The sequence below is a fragment of the Sarcophilus harrisii genome, chromosome 6, assembly GCF_902635505.1.
Source record: "Sarcophilus harrisii chromosome 6, mSarHar1.11, whole genome shotgun sequence".
Lineage (NCBI taxonomy): Eukaryota > Metazoa > Chordata > Mammalia > Dasyuromorphia > Dasyuridae > Sarcophilus > Sarcophilus harrisii.
This window is the reverse complement of record NC_045431.1, coordinates 173,155,215-173,170,914: the sequence shown is the minus strand read 5'-3', so window position 1 is coordinate 173,170,914 and position 15,700 is coordinate 173,155,215. Positions and strand designations below refer to the sequence as shown.

Sequence of the window (15,700 nt, the reverse complement as noted above, 5' to 3'; positions counted from 1 at the left end):
TTACATAGCTAGTAAATGTCTGAGTTTAGATTTGAACTCAGGTCTTTCAGATTCCTGATCTATTACTCTCTATCTACTGAACCCCTTGGAAATTATCTAGCCCAATGGTTTTTAATGTATCTTTCTATCCAGAGCTGTTCTTTCAGTCTGATAAATACTATATACCATTTCTCAGAATACTATGTTTTGTTTTGTTTTGAATTTACAACTAGACAAAATGCTGAATTTCAGTTAAGGTTAGTGAAAGTAAAAGTGTAGTTTTTCCTCCCACATCCACCAGTCCCCTGAAATTTGGATTTGTGGACCTAAGGCTGTGCTGGTTTAACAACCAGCTCTCTGGGGGGAAGGGGAATATGTGCATTCAAAATATACTTTTCAGTTTAATTTGCATTATTAACATTTTCTCCATCATTTGTTTCAAGTACACAATAAACAAAACAATAAATCAAGCTTTGATTTGTAGCACTGGCTGATTTCCAAGGCTCAGATTGAAGATTTACCAATCACCCTCATAAGCAGATATAAGCTACCTCCAGGATTTCCCTCAGAGATGGGGGGGAAGGATTCCTAGTTAAACCCCCCTGTCAAACCCAATCCAACTTCCTCATTTGATTGAAGAGGGAAATGAAGTGCAGAGAGGAAAGGGACCTTGGCCAAGGTCACACAAATAGTCAAACTCAGATTAAAACCTTTTAAACAATTTCCTGTTCTCCTTAGTCAGTGTACCATAAAATGACCCGTCTCTTCCCAGATCCACCATTTAAATCACAGGTGATAAGATTTCACTATGTGAACAGAAGGGTCTGATAGAAAGAACTTTCAAAATCTGCAGTTCGGGTAATGGAGAGAAGTTTAATTCCCTGTTCAAATGCCCTTGTAAGTTAATGAAAGTCAGCATCCTCATCTCAAGCATGTGGAGTCTTGAACACATGGGCCAAAAGAAGAGTTAGACCAGGTGGGTACCTTGTCTATTGCTAAAAGGAGGTGATCTTCTGTGGAAGCATAAAACACAAAACTTGGGCAGCTTTTTGCATCATAAGATCATAGATCCAGAGCTGGAAAGAACTTTTTAATCTATCCAGTCCATCTTCATTTTGCAGATGAGACTATTAAGATCCAGCGAGACTGTGTTTCATCCTGGGTCTCAGCTAGGAATTAAAGCAGGATTTAAACTCAGGTCCTTTGTCACTGAATACCAATTACACTGTTCACTGTCACACATTGTATCTCATTGGATATGAAGAATCTATATGGCTTTTCATTGGCAATGAGCCAAGTGAATGCTTGCTTTTTCCTTCATTTTACCCAAAGAAGACAGATGTGATGTCACTTTAAAAGGGGGCCCACAACATTGCCAATCCTGAGAACCATGAATATGACTATAGGGAGCCCCACTTTATTCCAATCTATGTCTCCCAAAGTCTGTAAGTTAGATATATAAATGGGAGCTCCCATTATGAGCTCATGTTATCTTCTGCTCCTTGCTAGGACTATTGATTAAATTGTAGAGCCAGAAGGGATTTGTTGTTGTTGTTTAGTCATTTGACTCATGTCTGACTCTTTGTGACCCTATTTGAAGTTTTCTTGACAAAGATACTGGGAGTGGTTTGGGAAGGTAAGGCAAGGTAAGGCAAACAGAGTTAAGTGATTCGTCCAGAGTCAAACAGCTAGTATGTTTCTGATGCTGAATTTGAACTCAGGTTTTCCTGACTATAAGCCTGGTGCTCTATTTACTGCTTCGTCTAACGTCCTCAAAAGACCCCTAGAAGGCATCATCTCAACCACTCCATTTTACAGAGAGTCCATAGCCACAAAGCTCATAATCAGTAGCATGGTTTTAAAACTTGGGAATGATCTTTAAATATTTCTGTAAATGGACTGGTAGGACCATAGATTTAGAATTGGAAAAATTCTTGGAGACCTTCAGATATAATCCCCTCATTTTGTCAGTAATGAAACTGAGCATAGAGCTAGGAAGTATATGGAGGAAATTTCGAATCCAGGTCTTCCTGACATTGTATATTCTAGCATCTGGGGTTGATGTTCACTCTTCATTTTCAAAGAGGGCCAGTGACATCTTGAAGGTGACAACTTGACTTGCAAGTGAAGTAATTTAAGAGAGGCAAAAGTGTGTAAAGTCGCTAGTCTAACTCTCTCTTCCAGAGTTATCAAAGTCCAAGGTCAAGATGACTGATGATAGCTCAGGATCCATTGGGAGATATTGGATTTTTAAAATTAATTAATGGGGGTTGGGAAGGAGAAGGGACAGATCACATAAAGATTCATTTGAGCCACTCAGAGTACATTTGTGTATAGTTTGCATGCACCAAATGCCCTGAAATTGGGTACACAAATGGTCCCCTTCACCTTTCTTTGAATTCCAAAGAGTACCATTTTTTAGCACAGGAGGGGAAAAAGAAGCTGCTTTTTATTTCCCTTCCACAATGTCCTCCACCCAGGGAAAAAAAAATTTGAGGGACAACTTTCACAGGTATTTTGTGAACTAGATGATAATTTAATGCTGCAGAGAGTCGTGAATTTGATGTCAGAGAAAGTGGATTCAAATACCAATCCTGTTCCTCCCTTTCTGTGTGATTTTGAGCAGGCGTGGTCTCAGGTTATCTATAAAATGAGGAGCATTAGGTGCCACAGTGGCTAGAGTGCCAGGCCTAAAGTGAAGAAGGCCTGGGTTAAAATACCAGCCTCAGACACTCATTAGCCATGTAACCCTGGGCAAAATCACTTCACCCTTTTTGCCTCAGTTTCCTCATCTGTAAAATGGGCCAGAGAAGGAAATGACAAACCACTCTAGAATCTTTGCCAAAAACAAAAACAAAAAAAGGGAGAGGTTGCAGTCATGAAGTGTCAGACATGACTGAAAATAACTAAACAACAACAGGTTTAAATAATCTTGAAGATTTCTTCCAACTCTAGACCCCTAATCCTATGAAATTTCAGGCTTAGGAACACAAAGGCGGTATATAAGACTGATGTGGTATTGTCATGACCTCTGACATACACATTCATTTGGCCAGTCCTCTTGCAATCTACCTACGAACTCTTGTCCCCAGGAAAGGATGGATCCGTCTTGTGTGGATCTCAAAGGTCATGTGCTACATCTTACAGATGAAGAAATGAGGCCCAAGAATGCAATCCAAGATCTCATAGAACTGGAAGAGACCTCTCAGGTCATCTTGACCAACTCTAACATTTTACCCAAGAGGAAATGGATGCCCAACATCACATAGATGGCAATTAGTTAATCCATCAATATTTGTTAAATATTCACCCACTAAGTACCAGGCATTGTGTTGAGCTGAGAATGCAAAGACAAAAATATCATGGGTAGGTCTTGGCTCAAGGCCCCTGTCTCCAGAACCAGCATTTCACCCACTGTACCAGAAAAAGGAAGTTTTTGACCTTTCTTTATATAGGTTTCTATCTGTCCCCATCATTTAGGAGGGGAAATGGTGTTTCAGAAAGACAGATTACAATTTTAGAATGAAAATCTACTAACAGAAATGGAATTAGATATCACTCAGCCATACAAGTTAATGAATGGAACAAGTTATTTGCTTCATTGGAAGTTGAGAAGGTGCATAAAAGTTGAAGCAAAAAACAAATCCTTGCACATCCAGAAGACAAGGCAGGGATTGGAGAAGGAAAGGGCAGGATTTCAGTGTGTACCCATTAGACAGGGGCATTCTCTCAAAACACCAACAAGGATTCCTGTCATTCTCCAGGCAAAACCCAGCTCTCTGAAATTCATAACAGCATAATATAGCAGGGTAAAAGAAAACTAAAGAAGGAAAAAAAAATCTGGTAAATTTGAAAATCTGCATGTCTTGTGTATGATTAGTCAATTACTCTAACCCTTTTGTTGTTCATTCACGTCTAATGCTTTGTGACCCTATTTGTGATTTTCTTGCTCAAGACATTGGAGTGGTTTGCCATGTTTTTCTCCAGCTCATTTTCCAGATAAGGAAACTGAGGCAAGCAGAGTTAAGTGACTTGGCCAGGGTCACACAGTTAGTGTCTGAGGCCAGATTTGAACTGATTCCTTCCTTATTCCAGACACAATGCTTTATTCACTGGGCTACCTAGCTGTCCTAACCCTAACTCTAGCTGTCCAGCATAGGGAGTGTTACATGAGGCTTCAGGTCAGGGATATGAGGCAAAGGGACATCACCTTTCCAATGGTTGGTTCAAGTTCTCCAAGAGAATTGGTCAGGTGTAGTCTAAGGCTATCATCCATTATGAAAAAATGGTTTTCAGCTCTTTCATAATTATAATTTTAAAAGGATAAAAAAAGGGTCCTAAACCTTGAACCAACATCAAGAATTAGTTTGGTGCTACAGTCGTTCTTCCAGTATTAGAACTTTTAAGGGCAGAATTCCCCCCCTCTCCCCCCGCAGCAGTTAATCAGCATGGTGCTGGCACTCCATGAATGCGGCCGACTGGAGTTATTTTCAATGGATGATCTAATCTCGCAGAAGCAGACTTCCCAGCCATGAGTGTGAGGAAACAGATAATAGAAGAGGCATATCATTTATCAGGCACCACTATGATGTACATTGTTCAGACCCTACATGGCAACTGCCAAGAAAGGGCAGGATGCAGCTTCATGGGACTCAGGCATAAGCTCGGTTCAATGGCAGTTTTAATGAAGTGCAGAAGTTCATCAAAGCCATAAACTAAGTTATGGCAAATAGTGTTGTGCCTAGGGTGGCCATATTTAGAGGCTATTCTTAGCGGTTGAATTCCTTCAGTGATGTAAAAACAAATGAACTGGGCAAGAATAATTTGTTAAAATAGGAAGCTACCAAATGGCCCACTTTGTCCTCCTGGTAACCATACCCCAGATGAGCTCTTTCCAGGCCCATTCCTCTCTGCTCCCCTATTCCTCCCAGATAATTGAACTGGAGGCACAGTCAGGGCCACTGTCTCCATGTACAACAATTGTCACTTGTGGCTCTGGTTTTTTTTTTTTTTCATTCAAAGCCATGTTCTCACAGAATCTTAAAGCCAGAAAGAGCCTTAGAGATTATTAAGGGCATCCTCCTTACACACACACACACACACACACACACACACACACACACACACCTTTTACAAAGAAGAAATCTGAGACTAAGAGCAACTGTAGCATCATAGACTTTAGAACCATAAGGAACCTTAGAGTCCAAGCATTCTTAAATTGTTATCCACAGGTACTGGTGGATATCAAGTGTCCACAGGGTCCATGAATATATTTCAGAGTTGCTGAACTGGGATGAGAAAAATATTGCATCTTTATTTTAATTGGCCTCTGGTTTCCTTTGAAATACTGTGTGCTTAATTTTATGCATTTAAAAACATTCTGATAAGGACTCCATGGATTTCACCAGGAAATAAGCAAGAAATCTGGATTAGTCCAGTGCTTCACTTTACAGAATAGTACATTGTGGTTCAAAGTATTTGTGATTTGACAGTGACTCAGTCATTTAGTTTCTATGGCTGAAGGTCTGCAGGTGTTGTCAGCAATCCCTAACTTTCATCAGGGATTCATCAGAGCAGGGGTTCCTACCCTTTCTGTGTCATGGAAACATCTCATGTGTCTGGGGAAGTAACTTCTCAGAATCTCATTTTTGAAATATATAAAATAAAATGCCTATGTTTACCAAGGAAACCAGTTACATTAAAATGCAGTTCCCAAAACACTTTAAAAAGCAAGTTCACTGAGCCAAGATTAATAACTTCTGTCCTTGCCCAAAGGTAAACTAGAAATCCTCAAAGGAAAAAGTTGGAAATCAAGTCATGTGATATCTCTTGACCAGCAATCAGAGAAAGATAGAACTGGGATCAGTTATTCCTGGGGGCAACATGATGGTACAATGGACAGCACTCTGGGAGAGCACTTATGTTGCCTTATACTACACCTTCCTCCTCCCCACATAAACAGACACACTCACCAGAAAATTAAAACCCTTATAAATATTCATTATATGATTTAGTTGCTCTTTAATCTGAGAATGTTTCTTTTAGCCATTTTTTTTCAAATTTTGATTAGTACCTTTTATTTTTGCATCATCTACACTTTCCAAAATATCACACCCTCTTCCCTTCCCAGAAGGCAATAAAAGGATTTTTTAAATGAATTTCTTAAAATAGTTCAGCAAAACTAACTAATACTGTACAAAATTCTGACATTGTTCATGATCTTTTGTACCCATAGTTAGTCCCCTATTTCTGCAAAAAAGTAAAGTGCCTTTTCCTAACTCTTTGGAGTCAGATTTATCTATCAATTTTTAAATTACATTTTTTTGTTATTAGCTTGAGTTTCCTCACAGAGAGAATGATAGAAACCATTATTGGGTCACACTTAATCTGATTGACTCACCTTCCAATGAAGAAAATGAAGGGTTTTATTTTTTTTGCATAGTGGTGGTAAAGGAGTCCTGCTAAGCAGGAAACCAGAAGAAAAGATTACTGTTTGGTGATATCACAATAGCTTCAAAATAGGTAATCTCAGCTTTTAAGGGTGTAGCATAGATGTCAAATTGAGCTGGTATACAAAACCTTTGAATGTAGGATGACCAAGATCTTGCATCTTGCTTTGCAGAAGTAGATGGTATGGACCTGGGCAAAAAGCTCAGCATCCCCAGAGACATCATGCTGGAAGAACTGTCAGTCCTCAGTAACCGAGGGGCCAGGTTATTTAAGAGGCGCCAAAGGAGATCAGAGAAGTATACATTTGAAAACTTCCATTGTGAATCTAAAGCAGAAATGAACGTGAGTATCTACCATGGGACACATTTGACTTTTCAACATGTGTAGTTGCCCAGTGGGGTACATGGCACCAGGGGAAAGCCACAGTATTTTTTCAAACTGGAGAAATAGGAGTTTAAGACATTTTCTCTATTCTTTTGGAAATTACAGTATTATTGAGATGAGACTAATTGTGTATCTGCTATCTGAAGCACAGGATGGCACGTGTATGGAAAGGAAAGAAAGAGGAAAGGAGGAAAGAAAAGGAGAGGTAAAGAAAGGAAGGAAGGAAGGATAAAAGGAAGGAAAGAAGGAAGGAAGGAAGGGAGGAAGGAAGGAAGGAAGGAAGGAAGGAAGGAAGGAAGGAAGGAAGGAAGGAAGGAAGGAAGGAAAGAAGGAAGGAAGGAAGGAAGGAAGGAAGGAAGAGATTATTTTATAAATAATCTCATTTGATCTTCATAACAACCTTAGGAGTTGGTGCTATTATTATTCCCATTTTATAATAGAAGAAACTGGTAGAAAAAAAGGTTAAGAGAGGTAGAAAATCTTGCCTAGGGAAAGACAGGTAGTGAGTGTCTGAAGTTAGTTTTGATTTCAGAGTTTTCTGACTTCATGCCCACTTTCTATCCACCGTGTCAACTATCTTTCTAAAGAGCACTAGAACTGTCAGGGAGAGACAGTTTCAAATCCTGTCTTGGATATTTACTAGCTGTGTGACCCTGAGCCAGTCTTTTAACCTCATCTGTTAAAGAAACTGAAGTCAAAAGTCTCTAAAGGTCCATGCTATCAGACTATAGACTAAAATCCATAGTCCTATAAATCCTACCTCTGCCATTTAACATGTTTGACTTTGGGTAAGTCCCATAATCTCTCTGCACCTCAGTTTCCTTATCTGTAAAATGAGGGGACTGTACTCATTGACCTCTAAGGTTCTTCAGGTCCTAAATCTTTGACCCTTTGTCCAGTCATCAAGGAATAAAAGTTTCTGGCCATAGTAATGTTAGAAAGGAATAAAGTTGATGATTATGGAGCAACGAGCAAACAAGGAAATGGATTGTCAGCTATGAAATAGGATCAGTGAGTGCTGTAGAACATCAGAGAAGGCATCTCACAGAAGGTGGATCTGGAGCTAAACCTGGAGGGAGGATAATAGTCAGATGGGTGGAGATCATAGTGTCCCTGGGAAAGGAACTTTCTATGAATAAAGGGCAGCACAAAGATGGCAACAGTTCATGGGACTGGGAAGAGCCCAGCCTGACTCAGATGAAGTATATCTACTGGGAGGAGTAGGAAATAAAGCAAGGCTGCATTAAACAAGGGCGGGTGTAAAAGCCAGGGTGTCACAGACAAGGTGTCCTAGACATACAGAGGCGGGCAATCAAGATTCTGGAGAAGAGATCCTGGAGGGAACAGTGTTTAAGGAAGATCCATTTGAAATTATACACAGAGTATCTAATTTATATTTTAATGTATTTAACATCTACTGGTCATCCTGCCATCTGGGGGAGGGGGTGGGGGGTAAGAGGTGAAAAATTGGAACAAGAGGTTTGGCAATTGTTAATGCTGTAAAGTTACCCATGCATATAACCTGTAAATAAAAGGCTATTAAATAAAAAAAAAAAAGAAAGAAAGAAATTATATACAGAATGAATTGCAATAATAATTAGCATTTATTTAGTCTTTTGAGGTATGCAAAGTACTTCCTTCACATTGTTTATCTCCTTTGATTTTCATAACAATTTTCTGGGAGGGAGGGAGGTACTATTATACTCCCATTTTACTAGTGAGAAAACTGAAGCAGGCAGAGATTCTGCCTAGTTGTCTCCTACTTTGCACATAGGGGCACCTGGAATCACAAAGATCTAGTAAGAATCTGTTAAAAAGAGTTTGGATTACAGAGTGTAAGAGGATGGGATGGAAATGGGAGATGTTTAGAAGGGAAAAATAAACAGAATGGGGTGACTGGATTGATTTAAGGAATGAAGGAAACTGAGACAAAGATGACTCCAAGTCTAGCAATTTGAATGATTTGGAGAGTGCCTGTAAGTTCCTGCTCTTTTTCTAGATTCTGCCCTTTTAAAATTCACCTTAGTCATGTTTGGAGCCCTCATTAAACAGTACTGAAAGAAGATAGAATCAAATGACTTATTTTCCACCTTTTTTTTCTTTTTTGAGCCAAATTTGAGATTCACAAGAATGTCCTCTATGAACTTAGACTTTTAGACAGTCATGCTTCTCTCCTTGACCAGGGCTACACAGTAAGCATGTCTTCCTGATTCCAAGTTATTGATCTCATCTGTTAGTGATCTGATCACTAAGTCATTCTGGTCTTCTCCCCCACAGTAACAAAATGGCCTCCTTTCTGATGAAAGCATTGTAACTTTTTGAAAACCAGCATATAGTTTGATGGGATAACTTGGGAAGAGAGGTAAGAAGAGGGGGAAATTTAAGCAATATAAGAATCAAAGAAAAAAATTTAAAAGATATGAAATCAATAAAATTATTTTTAAAAAAGAAATTGATACATAGCCTATGCCCTCTGGTACTACAAAATATGAATTTCCAAATATCTTATCTAACAAGGCTAAATAATCTAGCCTCAGGCTGATGGAACAACAACAATAAAAAACTATTTAAATTTAATATTTTATTTTTCTCTAATTATATGTAAAAAAACAATTTTAATACTCATTTCAAAATTGTTTAAGTTCCAAATTCTGTCTCTAATAACTTTGCAAATTCTCTTTTTCTTTCTCTCTTTCTCTCTCTCTCCACTTATCTATCCATCAATTCACTTACCCATCTACTTATCCATCCACCCATCTCCTGATAAAATGACTCAGCTAATGTCCTGAAGATTGGCAGTATTATATCATAGGAAGAATACTAACTTTTGGATTCATTGGATCTGGGTCTGAGTCACAGATTTGCTTCTTTCTAGATGTTAAGTAGATAAAACCCCTCTCACGGTCTCAATTTTCTCACTTATCAAATGGAGGAACTGGACAACATTACTAGCTCAAAAACCAAGGTCTTCACTGATAATAAATTATATTTTCCTCCATGTAGGTCATGAAATAAGAAATAATCCAACTGTATGTATGACCAATCTCCTTCAAAATAGCTTAATAGTATTCTGGGTTATTTAGAATCTTTTCTCTATAGAATTTAAGCAAATTCTATATCAATTTTTTCCATTCTTTTCACATCCATAAGAAAATAGACTTATGGAATCAGTCAATTAGTCAACAAACAAACATCTCACAAGCACTTATTATATGCTGTATATGCTAAGCATGGGAGACACAAAGAAAGGCAAAAACCAGAATGAGTGATGTATCAAGAACAGCACTTCAGATTACAAATACCATATCTATTAACTTTGTCCCTTTTTAACAGATGGGTAGCAAAACAGAACCTGACACCATTTGTCTGATGACCACAGAGAAGTGTAAGATGTCCATGACTGTCTTAAATCCTTTTTGAAATCAATTGTCCATGGTCCATCCTTTTTATATTACTTGGCTCTGAAAGAACGTTCCTGATAACCCTGAATCTCTTAGGTAGATTATCAAAGGGTTTCTGATGTATGATCTCAGTATCTTTCCATTTTAATGGGAACAGTGTGTCCTCCTGAATAGTGGCATGGAGCCTGGAGTCAGGAAGCCATGTTCTATTTCTGACCTCACCAGTAATGCTCTGGGAGAACTCCAAAAAAATCACTGCAGCCCATCCTATTGTGGGTATGGGTAGCTAACTGGTCTTCCATCTGTCTCACTTCGTATCTTCAATAGAGAACTACAAATGAGAGGACATCTCTTTTGTGCTTTGCAAACTTTAGAATGAAAGTAAAATTCATCTTCTAGGAAGTAAAGACCAGAAGGAGCCTAGATTTGAAGAAGCAAAGAACCTGAGAGGTCATCTAGTTCAACTCCCTCACTTTACAAACGGGGAAAATGAAGTCCAGAAAGATTAAATGGTTGATTAAGGTTACATTAGAGGTGGGATTTGAACCTAGGTGCTCTGAATTCAGGGCTAGGGTTTATTCCACTGAATGAAAAAGACTACAAAGATCATCACATTCAACCATATTGTTTGCAGTTGAGGAAACTGGGGCCAAAGGGGAAAGTGGTAGCATGAATCAAGCTGATGTGAAGCTAGAGCACTGTTCTCCCTATAACACCAAGCTATATCTCTGTGCTATTTAAATGTAATTATCCCCCATACCCCTACTAACCACAAAACCCACATGTGTCTACATGCACCTGCATAAACATTTATACTCACATATATGTGTATATATTCATGCATATACATATGCACATATATTTCTATACTTGTACATATATACTCACACTCACACACAAATGGGCCAATACACACTTTTCAATTTAAAAAGTCAATAAAAAATAAAATGCTTTCTTCCAGGCTTAAAAAGAGGTACAAATTAAAATGTTTCTTGAACAATATTTTTAGCAAAACTAATCTAAGACTAACTACTAAGCAACAAAACAAAAAGGAAAACTGAGGCAATAAACCTAGAATATGCTTTCTTTTGCTGAGATTTTCCAGATCAAGCAATAAAAATATTAATTGAATACTTACTGTGTGCCAAACACTAGATTTTCATTCCCAAACTTCAATGGAATATTATTTCAAAATATTTTAAAAATCTTTTGAAGGAATCTTTCCCTTCCTATCATTCAGATCAATAACTTAACAAGCATTTAAGTTCTTACTGTGGTTCAGGTAGTAGGGATACAAAGACAAAAGCAAAAAGTCCCTGCCCTCAAGGAACTTACACTCTAGCAGTGAAGACAATATCTTTGTGTAAGTTATAAACCAAAGGTAGTTTGAGAAGAAAGGCCCTAGCAATACAAGACATCACAGAGAAAGTGATGCTCAACTTGAGTCTTGAAGGAACTTTGAAAAGTAGAGGGGAAGAGAGCATCCCATTCATGAGGCACATTCCCCTTGATGGAATGGTATAGAACACTGACCAGCTGCACAAGGATGGATTATCAAGTAAAAGGAGGGGAGTGATGTTTAAAAATACTGGAAAGGATAGAAAGATCAGGTTGGGAAGAGTCTTAAATATGTATTTCATTCTAGAGCCAATAGGAAAACTCTGCAGTTTATTAGGGGAAGGGAGAAGATGTGATTGAAACCACACTGTCCCATTACTCTGGAGGTTCTGAAGAGGATGGATTGGAATCAGAAAACCCTATAACATTTTTTTATATTGTAAATGGGAATTGGTTGGTTTGGCAGGGATAACAATGCACCTGATATCATATTATATGTGATCTAGTAAAAGAAGCCTATTGGTCCTAGCCTCAAGCCAACATTTAGAACTAGCTCTTTTACTTATTAGCTGTATGACCCTGGAAAAACCTCTTCACCTCTCTGAATCCCAACAGACAGTGGATTCTAACTTAGCATTGACTGTCATAAAGGATTCTTGTGAGGAAAGCATCTTATTCATTTTTACCTGTTAATAAAAACATTTTAAGAAAAAGGAAAAAAATTCTAACTATATCAAATTAGTCATTAAGTTGCCAAGTCAAGTTGATTCTATCTACCCACTTCTCTCATGTATCCTTTCCCCTTTACCCACAGAGACATGCCTCTGATACCAATTATAAATGAAGCAGACAGAGTGCTGAGCTTAGAATCAGGACTATGTGAGTTCAAACCTTATTTCAGATCCTTATTTGCTATGTAATCCTGCAACAGATATCAATCCCCTCTTTGCCTCAATTACATCATTTACAAAATGGTTAATAGCACCTATTTCCCAGGGTGGTTAGGAGGATCAAATGTGATAATAATGATAAATTACTTAGCATAGTGCATGACATATAGTAAATACTATATAAATGCTAGCTATTATTAATTATTGGCATATCTATAAAATAGAGGAATTGGGATCCATACTCTCCAAGGTCCCTTCCCATTTATTATGCTATAATCTAAATTTATATCTTGCTGCTGAAATGTTTTAGCAAATCACATTAGAGGTCTTTGAGGTATTCTGATTTATATATTGAGATAATAAGACTTATACTACCTATCTCATGCAGTTCTTAAGAGGAAAGTGATTAAATAAACTGAAAGATCTCTAGAAATGCAAAGTATTATTACTGTTTTGTTGTTAACTTTTCCCCCCATGTTAATGAACCTCCTTTAGTTTCCCTAGGTAAAATCCAGACCCAGTTATGAAGCCAGTCAGACAGCATGTCCAATTACCTCCCAACATTGTGAAGGATGGCTTGAGGCTTTATAGTGTGGATAAATGTGAAATCGTGACCCTATAATTATGCTTAGTATGCTCTTAGCAAAATATGTCTGTGGCCCCTAGAGTAAGCCACTTTACACCATCCCGACCTCATCTGACTGTTCGCATTAGATAATCTTTCTCTTTCAGAAAGGAAGTTTCCCAACAGGTCTATCTTGGAACCACAACAACAACAAAAAAAGAGGCATTTCTTCAAACAGTTGAATAGGTGCAAAGATATCTGAAACAAGGGAATTATACCATTTATTAATCTCTTCCCTTTATTCTGCTAATCTGTAGACAGAATTTGTAATTATAGTTTGGAAAAAAAAAAAAACACAAATCAGTATGACAGAGTATTCTTAGGAATTTCTGCTATTATAGTCTGAGTGTCTGTGTCCCAAATGACAGTCCATAATTTCATATAAGGAATCCCAGAATCTCAGAGCTAAAAAGAGATCTCAGAGGTCATCATCTAGTTTATCTCAGACCTAAACAGGAATTCTCCCTGGAAGGTCATGGTGGAAGAATTTAGAAATATTTCATTTAAAGAAAAGAAGCCTAGAGCCAAAGTGAAGGATCAGTGGTGAAGTGGGGGTGATATAATTGTCTGCAAGTATTTGAAGGGCCACCACATAGAAGAGGCATTACACTTTTGCTTGGTCCCAATAGGTAGAACAGGAAGTAGTGTGACTCTGGGCAAGGACTTTTCTGAGTGTCAATTTGAGTTCCAGATTGTACATTTTGGGTCAATACAAGGAGAAACTTCCTAGTCATTCAAAATGTCAAAAGGGGGAATAGAGTATCTCAGGTAATGATGGTTTATCTCTCTTTTTCATTTTGGGAAAGATGTTGAAAGAGGAATTTTCAATAGGGAATGGGTTGGACTAAATTAGATTGGATTGTTACTATACTTTGTTGTTGTTTTCCATCATTTCAGTCATGTTCAATTCTCCATGATCCCATTTTGAGGGTTTTTTTGGTTTTTTTTTTTTGTTTGTTTTTGTTTTTTGGCAAAGATACTGGCATGGTTTGTTGTTTCCTTCTTCAGATCACTTTACAGTGAGCTTGCATAGTGGCTTGCATAGGGTCACTCAGCTACTAAGTGTTTGGGACCAGGAATCTTCCTGATGCTGAGTCCAAAGCTTTGTCCATTGCTCCACCTATTATTATTTGATGGATCTGTAGATGTTTTATTAGAAAAGACTTCAGGAGCCATCTACTTCATTTGATATTTGAAAAAAATGAAATAAGGGAGATTAAGTGAGTTGCCTATGTCACAAAGCTAGTAAGTCTCTGAGGCCCCTGTTCTGTGGGTCTGTAGTTCTGTATTCTTGATGCCTTGTTATCTAGTCCTAGACTAAAGACTTCTACTCCTAAGACAATTCATTCCATTTTTAAAAATCAGATCACATATTTGGCCATGCCAGCTTTTTCTTGAAAAGCCTGCTGTGGCTCCCTATTACTTCCAAGTAAAGCTCAAATGATTGGTCATCAAAGAACCTTTGATTCAGAACTGGAAGGAACCTCAGTGGTCACTGAATACAACTCCCTCCATTTTACAAAATTAGAATTTCAAAGAGTCTAATGATTGACTGATCACTCAGGTAACTAGTATCATAGGTGAAATACGAACCTAAATCCCCTGATACCTAATCTTAACCCTAAACTCAGTGCTTTCTCCACTGTTTTTTGAATAGCTCTAACTCCTCAGAAGATCTTCCTTAAAATTCAGATCAGATCTCCCTTTCCGAAACTCCCATTCATTGCTCCTTATTGTACATTTCATCAATCTGCAAGCCAATGTTCCCATGAGACATTAATTGAGCCTTTGTTCAGTCATCTCTTGAAAATAGGTTTCAAATGAATAAAAAAAGGGAGACAGAATAGTAACAAACTAAAATAACTTCCCATAAATGACTCAGAGAATCTGAGTGATAGCAATAATATCTCACTTTAAAAACTAAATGTCAGTTGGTTCTTTTTGTAAGAGATAGAAAAATACCTATTACACTAATTAAAATTATACAACCCTAAATTGATACTCTTTTTCCATCTCTCTTACATAGAATAGACCACACTATCCAGAGCTGATTTTTTTTTTTTTTTTTTTTTTTTTTTTGTAGATTTAAGTTACATAACAATAGCAAAACCTGGGACAGAACCCAGCTGATGATTCCTAGAATTCCTGGCACTTAGCACTAGACAAGGAAGTATGATGCGGGGGAGGAAGTACTGGGCTAGAAGTCAAAAGACCTGGGTTGTATTAACTTCTGAGCTGTTTTCTGGTTTCAGATAGAAAGCTCTGTAATCTGTGAATTTGTGATCTGTCCATCTCCAGAATCTCTGTCCTAAAGTCCAGTTATTGTCATAATTTTTTCAATGTTTGTATGATGACCTTAAGCAAAATGCTTAAGCTTTGAGTGGGGGTGTGGGGAGGAAAAGATTTACTTATAGGTAAGTAAAACCCAAGATAAGTTGGAACATAATGAGAGAGCAGATAGATAGCAATGATGAAGACAGGTCACCAAGGGCAGAAGAATTACTTTCCAAGGTACTGAAAGAATTGGCCACTAGGAGTTTTCAATGACTTTCAGTGATCCACCCAAAAATATATGTGTGTGTGTGTGTGTGTGTGTGTGTGTGTGTGTGAATAATGTGAGAAGATGTATAAGA

The 15,700-nt window shown here is 37.8% G+C and overlaps 1 protein-coding gene across 5 annotated transcripts in view; it reads left to right on the top strand.

The window, feature by feature from the left end:
* MYOZ2 (myozenin 2) overlaps positions 1-15,700 on the top strand; it is a 50,222-nt gene that overhangs the window by 15,284 nt on the left and 19,238 nt on the right. For 3 of the 5 annotated variants that reach the window (XM_012551904.3, XM_031941538.1, XM_031941537.1), the window contains one exon: positions 6,602-6,771. In XM_012551904.3, the coding sequence (XP_012407358.1) occupies positions 6,613-6,771 (159 nt within the window). In that variant the 5' untranslated portion in view covers positions 6,602-6,612. Of the gene's footprint in view, positions 1-6,480; positions 6,502-6,601; positions 6,772-15,257; positions 15,579-15,700 lie in introns of those variants that run through there. The other 2 variants (XM_031941539.1, XM_031941540.1) reach the window with 2 other exon arrangements.